Here is a 16,378-nt window from a genome sequence, read left to right as displayed (position 1 = left end):
GCATAAGCTCCAGGCTCCGCCGACCTCCGCCGGCAGCTCGTATATCCTGTCTATTATCCTTCAATCGTGCCGGACTCCCATGCGCATGAAATCTTTCTGACTCCTGAGGTGCAAGTCCGGTTTTTCTAACTTACCGGGGGACGAAGTTACGTCGAGCTCTATCCTCGGCCTGCTCCAGGGCTTCAGCCGGGACCTCGATTTCTGGCCCATTCGGGCTGGAAGTGAACAACAGCGACTGTGGGACCAGGGGTGCATCCGGTCTCCCGATCTCGGATCACTTTTCCGCTTCCGGCTGATAATAAAGCAACCAGCTTCTCGAAGGACATGGTACGGTGACGCGAGTAATATCAGTGGCCTCGGTCGGGGGTCCGACGCCCGGAGACCCTTCTGGGAGGCCGGGGTTGACGGGCTGGCCCCCGCGGGTGGCGAAGGTGCCGTCTCTGCCTGCTGTGAAAGCGCCCGCTGTTATTGCCAGCTCAGTGTGTGCCTGTGCCTCGACGGTGTTCCGTGACCCGAGTCCTGCTTCGTCTCGGGGGACGGAGATGGAGGGGACGGACGGCGCGCCATCGTTGAGGTCCGTAATGGCCGCCATAGGGGCGCTCCACTCTCACTTTGTTGTCACGTACCAACGGATGTCTGTAACGCTGGATACTATTTGCTTGAGACCGGACGACGATGTTCCGACCAGTTATCAGCGAGCTATGGTTCCCGAGGAATATCCTGCATGTCCTTCCGAGGTCCTCGAGCGGAAACCTGCTTTATCCCAATTTTATGACTCTGGCCTCGTAGATGGCGCACCCACGAACGTTGTTGGCTTTCCATACCGGACTCCTGTTTGGCGAAACATCGTCGCTAAAGGCTGTGAGCGACATGGACAGTTTTTCAGTGACTTTCGGAGAGAATCGCCCTTCCCTTTCATCATCCTTTGTTGTCGTATTTTCGGATGTCGCCATTTTGTTTCCTATCTTCAACCCGATTCTGCAGCCCCAAATTGTTCTGGACGCTTCGACTACCTTGATGTCACCGTGGCTCGGGCCACTTGGGCGTTTGTAAAGAACCGTACTGGTCAGGGTTGATTTTTGACTTTTTTGGAGTTAGCCGTGCTTTGTGATTTATGCCGGAAATGTACCTTTTATTCTAATGGGAGTCGGGCAGTTTTTTGATGATGTCCTCCCCTTGTATGGGGTCAATACTTGCTCTTAATAGTGGATAATATGTCCTGGGGAGGTCGCTAATGGCGGGGGGTTAAGGAGACCGGGAGTGTGTTTTATTGTTCTCCTCTCTTTCTTTATCTTTTATTTTCCTTTCTTTAGGGTAATTCTGGGGCGACAGGCACGCTGTTAGTGGGGTAGGCCATAGCCATTACGGTGATGTAGGGTGGCGGGTGTTGGGGGGGTTTTGTTATTTTAGTTTGTTTTGTTCTATGGTCCCTTTCTCTCTTCCTTTCTTAGTAGGGTTGGCTGTATCTCCTTCTTTCATCCTTTTCTCTGTCGGGCATCTGCACTTGCCTCTACTGTATTGTCTCGGAAGGGTGGGTTTTTCGGATGATGCTTTCGCTAAATTGCTTGCCATTGTTTGACCTTTACTCCTGGCCTGCCTTCGGCGGGCGTAGTGTGTTTTAGGCCGTATTGCTCATCACCGATTCCCGATTGCGTGGAGGGATACGCCCCTCCCGTCTCTTCTTGTTTATCGTGTAGTGTGATGCCTTCGATGATATAGCCACAGCTACTTCTTCAAAACTATAAAAAATGAAACCTCTTCCATCCTTGTGCTTCGTGGTGCCTACAACCATGTATTATGATTACACCGTGATTACTCCTTGAGCCGTAAACATGTGCAATGCTTCTGCTTATATTTCCTGAGTTTGCGGCCGGGCCCCAGTGGTTGTAGGCCTGCGCTTGTACTGCTTTGATCGAATCAATAAAGGTTTTCAAAAAAAAAAAAATCATTGCCATACATAGTGCACTCTACAAGGAATGATTCTTAAGGACATACCGGGTAGTAACAGGCACATGGGAGGGTCAGCCGCTCCAGTTTTGTTACGTTTATATCCCTCCTTGCCTATATGTGGTGACCCTACCGGAGGTGAGCTCCCTACTCCTGACAATGCCATCTGGAACGCTAGTTCTGGGAAGGGACATGAATGATGTGATGAACCCAGATGCAGACAGAATGAGGGGGCGACCCATAGAGGCGGGATGGGCCCATTGGTTTCCTTTGTTGTTGTCATCGGCCTAGTAGACCTTTGGAGGCTGCACAATCTGACACATAGGCAATACACTCCCCTTGCCTCAGCACATAACAGGTACTCTTGCCTGTACTACATCTTCATGCATGCCGCAACAGCAGCGCACTTTAGGGAGGCCGAACATTACGCGAGAGGGATTTCTACCAATTCCCCAATAGGAGTTTTCATGCAGGGACCCCCTAGGGAATTTCCACGGATTCCCCGAATAGTCATTTGGTTTCTCTGAGACAAGTACATGAGGGAAAAGATAAAGGAAGGAACTTAGCTGCATTTTGTGGAAAATCAGTGCTCAGTGGAATCAGCCTCCATCCTCTGAGAGGCATTTAAAACCGATCTCCAAGGTCAGATACAGTCATTAATAGGAGGGAAAAAGAAGGAACAAAGACCAGAGTGCAACGCGGCTGAATAAGAAGTTTGGGCCCTAGAAGAAAGGGTGATAGTGAAAGGGAGGCCTGTCCTGGTCCATCGATTGAGACTTAAGCATCACAAATTCAGGGCTCTGCAAGAGAATAAGGCCAGGAGACATGCTCTGGGGATGCAACGTCCCCTATACGATGTGGGCCATAAGGCCGGTTAATTGCTGGCCTGGCTAGAAAGGAGAGATCAGACCAGGTCCAGGGTGCTGGAGGTATTCGACAAAGAGGGGGGCGGTCCAGATATTTATTGCCCGGATCGCAGAGACATTTGCATGGTAAGATGAAGAAGTATATGCCTCAGGTGTGACCAAGTCGGAGTGCAAGACCTTTCTTCAGGGAATCGGCCTACGTACAATTGAGGGGGAGGACAGGGAGAGACTGGACCTCGATCTAATAGAAGAAGATGTGATAGCGGCCACTCATAACATGTAATCTGGCAGGGTGGCAGGTCTAAATGGACTGCCAATAGAACTGTATAAACTTTGCGCATCCTGGGTTGTCAAACCAATGCACAGAACGATGCCTTTCCAGGAACCAATGAACGCCCACAAAAGATGTTGATTCACAAAGCTGGCAAACCTCCGGGGGAGTGCAGGCCAATATCACTCCAAAATGTGGAGGCCAAAGTACTGGCTAAGAGTCTAGCAAATAGGCTTCGTACGGTGATCACCTCTCTGGTGCACCCCGGTTTCATGCCTCACAGAAGCACCCCGTTTTAACTTGAAGCGCCTAAATGGAGGACTCTAAGAAAGTGAGGCCAATGGCCCTATAGCTTTAGATGCTAAAATTTCGTTCGACAATATAGAGTGGAATTTCATGTATACGGTGCTAACAAGGATGGGTTTTGGTCCTAAATTCTGTGGGTGAATTCACCTCCTTTATGGATCTCCGCTGGCACGGGTTGAAGTTAACAGAGTAGGATCAAGGGAATAAGCATTATGTAAGGGTACAAGACAAGGCTGCCCCCTTTCGCCTATGACATTTGCACTGGCATTGGAACCACTAGCAGAGTGGCAATGGGTGGAGCATGTTTCACTCAATGCAGATGACATCCTGCTTTATATTTCACGACCCTTTAGTACCATCAGCAGAATACTACATGTATTCAAAACGTGTGGATCCTTCTCTGGCTACAGTATAAACTGGTCTAAGTTGGTGGTCTTGCCACTCTCGGGAGGGCAAGCTCAGATCCCGTCCGATGGCGCGGCTGAGGTGGTACACAACAGCTTCAAATATCTAAGTGTACATGTCACCAGGGACACATAAGAATTTCAGGGTTTAAACGTGGGTCCGCAGCTGAGTAGGTTGAGGGATGATGTAGCTCATTGGAGCTCCTTACCTATCTCCTTGATGGGGAGAGCAGCCCTTTTTAAAATGTTGACACTTCCAAGGCTCCTGAATGTCCTCCAGAACACTCCATTCAAGATCCCCCCGACACATTCCGGAGAATACACAGGGATGTTTCAACATATACTGTGGCAGGGTTCAACCTCAAGACTAGCACTACAAAAGCTCCAAAGGGGAGCCTATGAGGGAGGGCTGGGGGTCCCAGATATTAGACTATTTTATTGGTCGACACAATTACAGGTGGTGAATGACTGGACCTTCTCTGATCAGGTGGAGCCAGCGTACCGAATGGCCAGATGTGCGATGAATCAGGGTAGATATGAGGAAATCCTATATGAAAAAACAAGAGTGCACAGCCTTACGACGCACTCTCAAATGCTGACCCAGGCCTGGATGGAGGCAACACACTTTCTGGGGCAGACCGGCAAGATAATAATCCAAACTTCGCTATGGCACAGCAATAGGCGTAGCGAGGTGGGAGGTTTGAAGGGAGTTCATTGGCATAGAACAAATGGGTGACATATGGAGAGGACAGTCCTCTGGCTGAAACATGGCTGAAACTGAAATTCTAAACACCTGCAATTGGGGCATGCATTAAGAAAGCACATAATAGAAGGTGAACAGCTGCTTGAGGCATCCCCATTAGAAGACTGCCTACTGGTGGAACCTATGCCTGAAAATAGTATTTCTCTGATTTACAAGAAACTGATAAACAACTCCCAGACTCATTGCTGAGGCTAAACCGACATGGGGAAATGACCTAGGGGAGATGGAAGGTATTGAATGGGTGGAGGCAATACAAAGCCCGAGAGAAATTGCCATTAGATCCCGCTTTCGTCTGGTACAGCTCCGTGTTCTGCACAGGTCTTACTACTCCAGAACTATCCAATGCAAGATGGGAAGGGCGGAGACATCACAGTGTCTGCATGGGGGTAACCAGGAAGGCACCTTTTTTCATGTTCTCTGGAATGTCCAAAGATTCAAGAGTATTGGTCACAGGTTGTAGGGGTAATGACACAGGTAACGATGCAAACAGTCCCATTAGACACTAAGAAGCTCCACCTGAATATTAGTGGTGTAGAACCATGGCCTAAATTTCAAAATATTTGGCTATCATTGGCAGCAATAGTGACCAAGAGAAATATAGCACAGGCATGAGGTAGAGCAGCTCCCCCCGACCAGGGATGAGTGGGAATCGGACATGGATTGGTGCCAGGGAGCAGAGCGTGTAGTGTATCAAAGTAGTGGGTGACCCGGGAAGTGGGAGAAGGTGTGGAAGCATTGGCGAGCACATAGGGGTTTCTGACAGTAGGAGATCCGGGGAACCATAGGAGACCTCCTAGTTCTTGCCCACTTTGTCCCCCCCCCACCTCCACATCAAGGTGGACTTAACTACTAAACTGACAAATCGGCCGTAAAAGCGCTGGCATTAAGAAATATCTCCAAATGTAAGCAATTGGATATCTATAACAGAAAAGTTTGAATACCAATTGTCACACAATATGCCACGTATGTTGTATGATGCATATGTTAATAAAAAGAGTTTAAAAAAAAAATGTCTTGTACCCATTGTGCTCCAACTCACTCTAGCTGCTTGGGCCCATCACTGAAATGCACTCTCTGTGGATCTCAGGACCATGTCATCCTAAAGAGCATTAAAATCTACTCTAAAGGTGCACTTCCTGTCTCTGGAGTCTTCAAGGTACGAGTAAACCAGACTTGACCCACCTTTGCCACTGATGCTTAGCTACATAGCTATATGTCTTCACATATGTAAATTGCCTGTACTGTATTACATGTCTCAGGATACCATTTTATTTATTTTGCTCTTCATTGGATCTCGTCCATCACAATTCCTCCACAACCTAGGACTTTTATGCTTGTCCTTATTAAAATTGTGTATCGCATGTCTAATTCAGATGTATAGCAATTACTTTTTGCAAAAACGTGTGCTCTGCTTGTAAAGCAAATAAAAAGGAGTGGCAAATACAACAACACAAATAAGTAAAACCAGCAGGATCATCTCTTTCATTCAACCAAGTCTTTGAACCTAAAGACATCTTCTCTGAATTTGTAAGAATCTTTCCAAATCTATATGAGCTACTTTGAATCTGTGTGAGTCTCTCTGAACTGGCATGAATCTCTTAGACTCATGCAGCTATCTCTCTAAATGTGCAGAGGTCTCTGAAAGTGAAGGGGCTGCCCCAAACCTGTATAAGTGTTTTGCGGTACCCATAAGAGCTTCAAAACAAGAAGAAGTATCTGCTGTCTGCACAAGCTTCTTATCGCTTTCTCTGAACCTTCAGAGGTTTGGAAACTCCCTGTACCCAAAGGAAAATCTAAGCTTGCCGGAATTCTAAAGTCTATTTCCAAATGCAGGAGCCTCTCTGCACCTGCAGGCCTCTTTAAATGTGCACACATTTCTTTGGAAATGCACAGTATCTGAACTGGCACTATTGCAGATATAGGCGAAATGTAAAGCACTGAAATGCACAGAAGCTGCACAGTGGCCAAGTGCCCCATATCAGGTCTGACAACTACTCCTATTTTTGGTTCTTATCAGTAAATGCAAATCTTATTTTGGGTGTCAGAAGTGTAACCAGGCACGTGGAGGGCTAACATTTAAAACTGTAGAAGCAGAGCCATGTTCAGAGCCTCGGTCATATTATTATTTGGCTACTCCCATCCCACTTTTAGAAACATGAAAAATGTTAAGTCAAATTTAGAAACTATGGTCATTTAAGCACATTCAGCCAGTGGGCCGGGAATATACTTCTACGCATAGCAAACCTTTACACCCTTTACAGGAGAATTAAGTTTCTTCCTAAAGTAGTTTAAGTGAATTAAAGACAAATGTGACGTTTTAATACACATTTGGCTAAAATACATGGCCTGGTAAAATTATAAATTGTAAAATGTGGATTTCTGGGGTTCTAGTTTCTGGGAAAATTAGCATATACTGGATACAAATACATAATTGTTGAAATTGATCTCAGAGTAATGTGACCAAAAAACAACATTAACCAAAGATTATCCTCCCTCAATAAATGTATAGAAAACTAGAGGTAAGTTGATCATTTTAAGTACATTCCTTAGCTATTGCTCGGCGTTGACTACAATAGTCACCACACAATACCTTTATGCTAAAAGCACGTTTGGATGTTGGCAAAGGGCGCAACCATCTTGCTCTCGAGGGAAAAAATGAGAACTATTACATGTGTTTCCTCAGACTCTACAAAATATTGAATATTGAGTTTGCTCCCCATTGTAGCCCCGATTCCCAGCTCCCATCATCTGAAATACCTCCCATCTTTGCAAATATACTGACTGTAGAAATATTCAGGCAACACGAAAACTGAGAGGAAACTGTACGTAGCAGTGGTGGCTGCCATAGCCATGAGTTGTTAGCCAAAGAAAATAGCCATGAACTCATGAACAGGAAGCTCAGTAGTAGAATAAGGAAGTTCTCGTGGAAAGAAGGTAAATGCATGGATCTGACTTCTAACAGTAGTGGGAAAGTAAAAATAATTAGAAAATGGTTTCAAATAAATTGAGAGATATCCTAATTTGAGGGAAACACATTGAAAGACGGAGGTCTGTTGGGTTGCAGCAGGCAGGAAAATGGGCAAAATAGATAGAGTTGGAAAACCTCATCAAAATCTCACATGATTTTTAGCAGTAAAGTGCTGACTCTCCAAATGCGGTAATCCAGGCAGCAAGTGCCTGCACTCAGTATGTCCCATTTGAAACACCAGCCCTACTACTAACATAACCATCTACTTCACACCCTCTCTAAACCATGATTAAAGACCTACAAATAAGTAACCTTGAATGCTTCTCCTCCCAGAGTCTATCTCCTCCCTTCCAAATCTGACCTCAACTACGCCACACAGGTAGAAGCATTTATGAGTGAGACTGAATGAAAGGTTTGGTTGGAGACACAATGGCAATCTCCTGCTCCTAATGAGACTCTCTCGGGCTCAACTAGGATCTTATGTTGCAATTCATCACACTGTCACCCCTCTCACCAACTTATAGCTCCTTCCATCTACTACACAATCCTGCCCTCTTCTTTTCCCAAATATCTTGTCTGTACATCTCCTACCTCCCACCCAGTCAGTTCACAAAACCCACGACCAAACACGTACCATCACTCTCTGAGACATCTGTCTTGAAGACTACTTCATTCGCAACACACCTTCGTCCTTCTTTTTAACTTTTCTCCTTCTTTTCTCTCTCTCTTGGTTCCGCGTTTCCACTTTTTCAGCCCCCTTTTTATGCCCAGTAATGTGTGCTGCCATGGTAGCATAAAGCACTGTACAGTTATCAACACAACAGTTTAGTGCAATCAGTATCAACAATTACAATTACTTTGAACTAAAATTATTAGAAAACATTTTCATTAATATGTAAATACCACTGGGTTAAGTCCTCTCTCTCAGTGGATCTCTCAGTTTAGGTAATTCAATGGCACTGTCGGACTCTCTCTGTCTCTGTCTCTTTCCCTCTCAATCTCTCTCTGTCTCTCTCTCTTTCTATGAGTGTACCTCACTATCAGCTCTTCCTCCCCACTCATGAACATACAAGACCCTGTTGTGCCCCTCATTCTACAACCACATTTATCTTCACCTACAATTATCGGTCTCTCCTCTAAGCCTTCCCGTTCTCGCTTCAGGCTTTTCCCTCTCATCATTCACCACACAGCTTTTTCTCACCTTTCTCCTGTCAGCTTTTCCTCTCACCTTATTCATTTCACACCCCTATCGATCTTCCATCACACCATACTGTCTCCCTTTAGAAATATAGTCTTGACAACCCCCATACCTCCTCAAACAAGAACACAGGAGCCTGGGATCCTAGGCCGTTTCCAATCCTTTTCTTCAATGATTCCAGGAATGTGGAAAATCTTTCAGTGGATTGCAAGTGTTTTTTGCATGCATCCCAGTTTTTGCAAACCTGGAATGTTGGCCAACAAGGTGGAGGGGGTGCCAGCTGGCAGATGGTTGAAGTGCCCTCTTCCAAGAGTGGTCTCCATGCAGTATGGCTCCAGGCTGAGGAACCCAACAGTGGAGCGGCTATCACTATCATAATACTGCTTCGCAGGAGTAAAACACTGAACGGTTACAACTGGCCAGCTAAAGTGGTTAAGGACCAACGTTTTATTGTGACAGATCAAATGCTCTCTATTATTTTCGGTGCAGATTTTCTAATGTACACATAACTAATGTCAGTGTAGGAAAAAGACAATGTATTTCTTGAAATAAAATGTGCAGCTCCTCAGATGTCCGAATGTCTTGGTATGCTAATATTTGTGTGACAAGATTTAGAGCACCAGATAAAAAAGGAGCTCTCGGGGTGACCCATGGCAGGCAAGAAACCTATCCAGTTACATTTTCTTGACTGAATTTAAATATCTGTAATCTGTTTTACATTATAAATGTTGAACTACAGATCACAGAATGCAAAGAAGAAACATCAGTGGGTAAGCTACTCACTCAACCCAGACATGGAACAACTTAAGCAGAATCTATCTCTGCTTATTTATTTTTTATTTATTTAAACAATTTGTAATGCGCACAGCTACCCCGAATGGTTTCTCGGCGCAGGACAGACGCAGATAAGGTGTCCCAGGATAAAGATTTAAAATAGCCAGGTCTTAAAGGTTTGGCGGAAGATAAGTAATGAATTGCAATTTTTATAAATGTCAGGCAGAGAATTCCACAATTTTGGACCAAGGTAGACAAAAGAACTGCCCTTCTTACAGGTTAGACGAAGCCTTGGTGCAGTAAACAAAGCTTCATTTGAGGATCTCAGGGATTATTATTTTTAGGGAGTTTTATAAAGCGCCTGGTTACGCTCAGTTGGCGTGTCCCCACGCTATGGCAAGTGAAGTAGGCAATGCTGGGCCGCACGGTCAGGTGGATTACCGTGTGTATAGGTAAGTTTTAAGCTTCTTCCTGAAGCCAAGTTCAGATGGCTCCAAACGGAGGTCCAGAGGTAAGGCATTCCAGCTTTTCGCCGCCAGGTAACGGAAAGATCTGCCTCCCAGGCGAGCCTTTCTTATCCTGGGGACCTTTAGAAGGCCTCCATAGGAGGAGCGCAGGGTGCGCATGGGTGCGTATCGGGTGACCAGACTCTGAAGCGGTACTGGTGCCTTCCCAGTGAGGGTGCGATGGCAGGTGCAGAGGGCCTTAAACTCGACCCTACTCCTCACTGGGAGCCAGTGAAGGGTCTGAAGGGCTACTTTAGAAGCAGATCTCTTGGGGAATTTTAGAATCAGGCGGGCTGCCGCATTCTGCAGCACCTGGAGGCGGTTTATTGCCTTACTGGTGGCTCCCAGGTACAGCAGATTGCCGTAATCCAGGCGCGATCTGATGAGGGCATGCACCAGCGTCCTACGGGCCGACGTCGGAAGGAGATCTAAAACCTTCCGCAGACTTTTTAGGACGCTGAAGCAGATACCCACCACAAGGCCTATCTGGGGACCAAAGGACAGGTCTGTGTCAAGCCACACTCCAAGATTCCTTGCCTCCTGACAGGGTGTTGGAACTTCGCCTAGGCATGAGGGCCACCATGCCGACAACCAAACAGATGGACTCCCTCCCACCACGAGCACCTCGGTCTTGCTGCCGTTTAGCTTGAGACAGTTGGTGGACATCCAGGTTGCAAGTTCTGGCATGCAAGCTCTGAAACTGTCCACCGCAAGACAGGGCGCGCGTGAGAGGGAGATAACCAGCTGCGTGTCGTCAGCATAGGACACTATGCGCAGACCATGGCTTTCGACGATAGGTGCCACCGGGGAGACATAAAGATTAAATAGGGTGGGGCTCAGGGACGAGCCCTGGGGCACGCCCTGTCCCAACCCAATTTCCCTGGAATAACATTCTCCCTGGCGACCTGAAAGCCTCTCCCTGTCAGGAAGGATTGGATCCATTCGAGTGCAGCGCCAGATATCCTGCCACTGTTCAGACACTGTAGCAAGGTGGTATGGGCTACAGTGTCGAACGCTGCACTCAGGTCCAATAGGATGAGGGCCATGCTCTGACCCTCATCCACCCCCTGGCGTAAGGTCTCCACAGCCAACAGGAGTGCCGATTCGGTTGAGTGGCGGGGACGGAAACCAAACTGGGTGTCGTGCAGGAGGGCAGCCTCCTCCACGAAATCCATCAATTGCATGTTTACCGTCTTTTCCGACACTTTGGCCAGGTAAGGCAGAAGGGAGACAGGTCGGAGGTTCTCCAACTTTTCGAAGCTGATGTTGGGCTTCTTCCTAAGAGGTAGAACCACCGCCTGTTTCCAGTCTCTGGGCACGGTCCTGGTACGAAATGACACGTCCTGCAGGTGTCTGATGTAAGGTTCTAGCACTACCAAGCTATCAGCTAGCCGTTTCGGCGTGGTAGGGTCCCGTGGGGAGCCGGACTTAACGGACCTACAGATCCTTAAGAGGGCCTCCGGGGACGGGCTAGCAAAATTGGTCAGTGTGTGTCTATCCCCCCATTCCCTCGGGACTTCCACAAACTCCACCCCTGCGGTGGAGTGACTGGGGCACGCTGAGTAAATTTTCGCTACTTTCTCGGCGAAAAAGTTTGCAATCCTATCACAGGATTCCACCGAGCAGTCGTCAGGGGCGATGGCTGGTTTCCCACCCGAGAGAGTTTTATAGAGCAGAAACAATTCCTTTGCGGAGTTCCCAGCTTCACTAATCCTGGTGGAATAGTATGCCGCTTTGGACTTCCTGATTAGCCCATGATAGGCTCGCCTCTCAGTTAGGTAGATCTCCTTAACATCTGCGGCAAAAGCCCTACGCCACTGTCTTTCAGCTCGCTTCGGATCAAGTAGGCTGATAAGGAACTACTAGTTCCTGAATGTAAAGTGGCGCTAAGCCATGTTTGGGCTTGATCATATAACACAGTGCTTTAAACTCAATATGTTTAGAAACCATGAGCCAGTGCAGTTCCTGAAACAAATGGGAGACTGAGGCATATTTGGGTAAGCACAAAAGCAGCCTAGCAGCAGCATTTTGAACAATCTGCAAACGGTGGACAGAAGTCATATCCGCACCCTGGCTACAGCACATTGCCATAATCCAATCGGGATATGACTAAAGCCTTAATTTACATTCCTTTGATACGCTAGGGGAATTAACCAAATAATCTTTTTCAGACATTTAAGGACTGCAAAACAGGTCGAGGTTACTTTAGTCACCTATGGTTTCATAGAAAGCTTTTCGTCAGTAATAAATCCCAGATTTTTCACCTTAGTAGACGAGGTAGGCAGAGCGAGGCGTTACTACCCAGAACCATGAACTCAGTCTTATCACCATTAAGTTTGAGTGTGTTCTTATTCATCCATGAGGAAATTTTCATCAAACCCAAGTTCAGCAAAGACAGGTCATGCTTCTGTCCCGACGATAAAGAAAAGGTAATCTGTGTATTATCTGCATATGAAAAAAGGGTAAGCCCGCAACTCTACGTTAATTCCACCAATGGGCGGACATAGATGTTAAATAGCAAGGGACTCAAAATAGAACCCTGTGGAACACCTGAAGTCAAGGCTTATGGCCTAGATCTCACATTAATCAAAAAGACCTGAAATGTAAAGTATTTTCGGAATGAAACAAGCCCCCTCAAGGCTAAACTCTTAAGGCCAAATGGTTCCAGTCTGTCAGCCAGGATAGAGTGGGACACTGTGTTGAATGCCATGCTCACATCCAACAGAATGAGCACTGCAGTACCTCCCGCATCCAGATGTTGTTTTAGATGTTCTGTCATGACAAGAAGGGTGGACTCAGTGCTGTTCCCGGCCCTAAAGCCTGATTGCGAAGAATGGAAAAAATGATGGGCCTCAACAAATGCAGTGCACTGGGCGTTGAAATGCTTTTCCAAGACTTTGGAAAAGACTAGTAACAGGGAGATAGGTCGAAAATTCAACAAACACGAATAGTCCAAAGTAACTTTTTTTAAAAGAGGAGGAACCAAAGCGTGCTTCCACCTCTGAGGCATGAACATTTCCCTCAATGATGAATTAAGGAGCTCCAAAATCATAGTTAAGAGAGATGTATCCAATAAACTGAGCTCAACTGGAGGAAAAGATATCCATCGGAGAGCCTGATTTGAGAGATTATAAGGCAGCCAGGAAGGATGCAAGATCCAAAAGAGACCATTCACTTAGTTTGACAGCACCCTCTGCCTTAGCTGCTGGATGGTTAGCCTCCACTAAAAGCACATTAGAGGTATTTTTATTTAAGGTGGAATCTATATTCACAGAATCTTTGGCCAATTGTAAGCAAATATTATCAACTTTTTGAGTGAAAAAAAGAGCAAGCTTATCACATTGGCTTTGTGAAAGAAGGGCTGTAGGCAAGATGTTACTAGCATCCAATAATTTTTCACCACCTTAGAAAGTGTCTTCTGACAAAGCTGGGCATTGGTAATTTTTTCTGTGTAGTACGTAGCACGGGCAAACTTACAGAGAGCATGGTAGCCTTTTAATGACTTCCTATATTCAGACTTCGATTCTTCCTCACACAACTTCCTTCAGCGTCTTTCTAACGCTTTTCAGTGTATAAATTAAATACAGATTCTTTTTTTTTAAATGGGCAAATCCAAATGTATGTGCTGGCCTTTGCCTAGTACTGAGACAATATATTTGGGTGTGAGTGTTGTGCGAACATAGCAATAGGACCAATACAGAAGCCATATCAGAGAAAGCAAAAGAAGAACATTGGAATTACCAATATTTCACTGAGCAATACCTGCAGAAAACTCATTAGTAAATCTTAAATCCTTGGAAGTTATATTGTTTATACAATTTAATCACTGAGGTTCACGCTGCATTTTCAAGATACACACATCAAGCTAACATCTTAACTGTCAGGAAAGGAGCACAAAGACTTGGCTACAAACATGCACAATGTCTGTTATTAAGGTTACCAGATTACTCACTTGCAACATTTTCAACTCCAGTCTTTCGACTAACTATGGTAATTAGAAATGCTGTCCAAATGGGTTAATGTATTTACTTTCGCGCAGACATGGACTAAACGCATTAGCGCGCTTTACAACAAGCAGGATATAAGGGTTACAGTGGGTTACATTACTAGCAATTAAAAACAAATAATTACTTCAGTTGATGTGTGCAGGAGTAACGACAAGAAACAGTTACAGTAAATGGGCAGAGAATACACATTCATAGCATTACTTTAGATGGTGGGGTCAAATAACAAAGGCAGGTCAGACCGCTGTGGAGCAAGTACATAAGTCTGATCGAGAGTGAATTAACCAAGATGTCTGTCAAAAAGGAGGAGCTTAAGGTCCTTTTTGAAGATTACTAGGCAGGTGGTTAGATGGACGGACGGAGAGAGGCAAAGAGTTCAAGATTCTAGTGGCACATCCAGAGAAATACTGGTTCATGTATCATTCTCCCACTGAAGGTGGGGAGTTCCAGTAGCAGGGATTGGGCATGTCTGCACCCCCTATTAGATCTGGAAATGTTCAGTCTCTTGTTTACATAGGAGGGTAAGGAGGAGAGATGCGCTCTGTAGGTAATGCAAGCAATTTCGAATTGGGCCCACGGTTCAATGAGGAGCCAGTGTGCCGCAGAATGTAGAGTTGCTCTGATTGGGCCTAGGAGACCTTTGGGTGTGCCGGAGAGAAGGACATTTCCATAGTATAGTCTAGAGAGAACGATTGACTGCACCACTATTTTGAGGTCTTGTTCAGGAATCAATTGTCTGATACCCCAAAGCTGCCTAAATTGGAGTAGTGCGCTGTTGGCCATGGTCGCAATGTGGCTGGGAAGATAGTGATTTTTTATCAAGGGTGATGCCAAGTGATCTGGCACTCTGGACAATGGCGGGGCAACCAATTGAGGTGAATGAAAACTACTGCACCCAAAAAGCACTGGGTTGTTAATTATAAGCTCAGAGCTGAGCATGGTGTCCCCGGTGGCATGGAATCGTTTTATTAATTTGTAGGTGAAGTACCGTACCATCAAACAATCATTGTTCTTTATACAGTAGCAGGTTGCCTTCTGAGACTTGTGGTTTCTTACTTAACAAACAGAAGCAAAGCAATTCTAGTATAAACTTTGTTGGATAAAAAATTGCAACGACATATAGCCACCAGAAATCCATGATACAGCACTCCCTGCGATCAGACCACACATGCACATTTAAAGCCGCAGTCGCCTGGGCATGTGATACACAGTGCACTGCAGCTATCAGCGCTGAGCCTTGACACACTCCTGAGCAGCAATCGTTACGAGCTCTTCGCCTTGACCTAAGCTTGGGTCAGGACGGGCACTGACCAATCCTCTAACAAACAGGATCACTCGCCCTCAGACTGCAGTCTGTTTACATCCGCAAGGTGGGATACTTACATCCTCTGCTTCCGCAGTCCTACGCTGCGCTGCTTCCAGCATCACAACACGACGGCCTACGTCACTAAGAGGCGTGGCCAGCGTGGGGACATAGGCCAGCAGCCTGTCAGAGCCAGGGGGTGGCACCTCTGCGGCCTGTGCTGGAGCTCTCGGTGACGGCACGTACGGAAGGAGCGGCCGTTGGCTGTCCCTGCCGAGGTCCTCGCAGCTCTGAGTCCATTCGAACAAGGGAGGGATCGGGCGCTTAAATACGCGCTGTGCTGGAAAGGGAAATATTTAACATATGGAGATGCAAATATTGTTTTTCACTGGCGAGGGCCAAGATAGGGCGGTTTCGGTGTCTACGAGAGAGGATGTGTTGTATGCGTATGTTTTTTACACGTTTTAATAATCTATTGTTTATTTACATCTAACCTTGGGTTCAGAGCCTTCAGGGGAAACTAAGCGCTATAGCAATACCGTTTACAATCAGATTAATTTGTAAGGTGTTTTTTAAGCAAGACCTTGGTGTAATGTGCTGGTAAGATCTGATTCAGCATAACAAAAACTCGAAGTTACTGAGCCGACCGCGCCATAAAGCACATAACCTGGGCAAAGGTCAATGCGGCTGTGAATTAGCTATGTCGGTTAGTTCATTTACAGGGATCGTTGAGAGAACACTACAGCGGGTCTGAAGTTCAATCGTGGGAAAGAACCTCAGTTGGTTATGTGTCCACTGCGAACATGCATGTCACAGATGTAGGGGAGCTACACGTGGCCCCACACAATACTAGGCCACGGACTAGCGGTCGCTGCAGCACAATGATGGGACACCACACACACAGCTTGCAGGTACGGACCGGAAGTCACGAGCAACTCCGGTCCCTTTATTTAAAGCCTTCTGGCCACGCCTGGCCAGAAGGTGCTACAATGTTTGGGGGTGTTTCCGGGTCTCAGCCGAGACCCGTGAAACACTAGAACGTTACATCCCATTCCAACTTGGTTCTTT

The 16,378-nt window shown here is 46.3% G+C and overlaps 1 protein-coding gene across 1 annotated transcript in view; it reads right to left on the bottom strand.

The window, feature by feature from the left end:
• Window positions 1–15,475, bottom strand: part of HDAC11 (histone deacetylase 11) — a 258,327-nt gene extending 242,852 nt beyond the window's left edge. Inside the window, exon 1 of the mRNA XM_078661452.1 lies at window positions 15,391–15,475. Within this exon, the coding sequence (XP_078517578.1) occupies window positions 15,391–15,392 (2 nt within the window). The 5' untranslated portion in view covers window positions 15,393–15,475. The remainder of the gene's footprint in view (window positions 1–15,390) is intronic.
• Between the last annotated feature and the right edge of the window lie 903 nt (window positions 15,476–16,378).

This window comes from Lissotriton helveticus, chromosome 9 (assembly GCF_964261635.1).
Source record: "Lissotriton helveticus chromosome 9, aLisHel1.1, whole genome shotgun sequence".
NCBI classification, from domain to species: domain Eukaryota; kingdom Metazoa; phylum Chordata; class Amphibia; order Caudata; family Salamandridae; genus Lissotriton; species Lissotriton helveticus.
The sequence above is the reverse complement of the archived record's forward strand: the minus strand, read 5'-3'. Positions and strand labels throughout refer to the sequence as shown.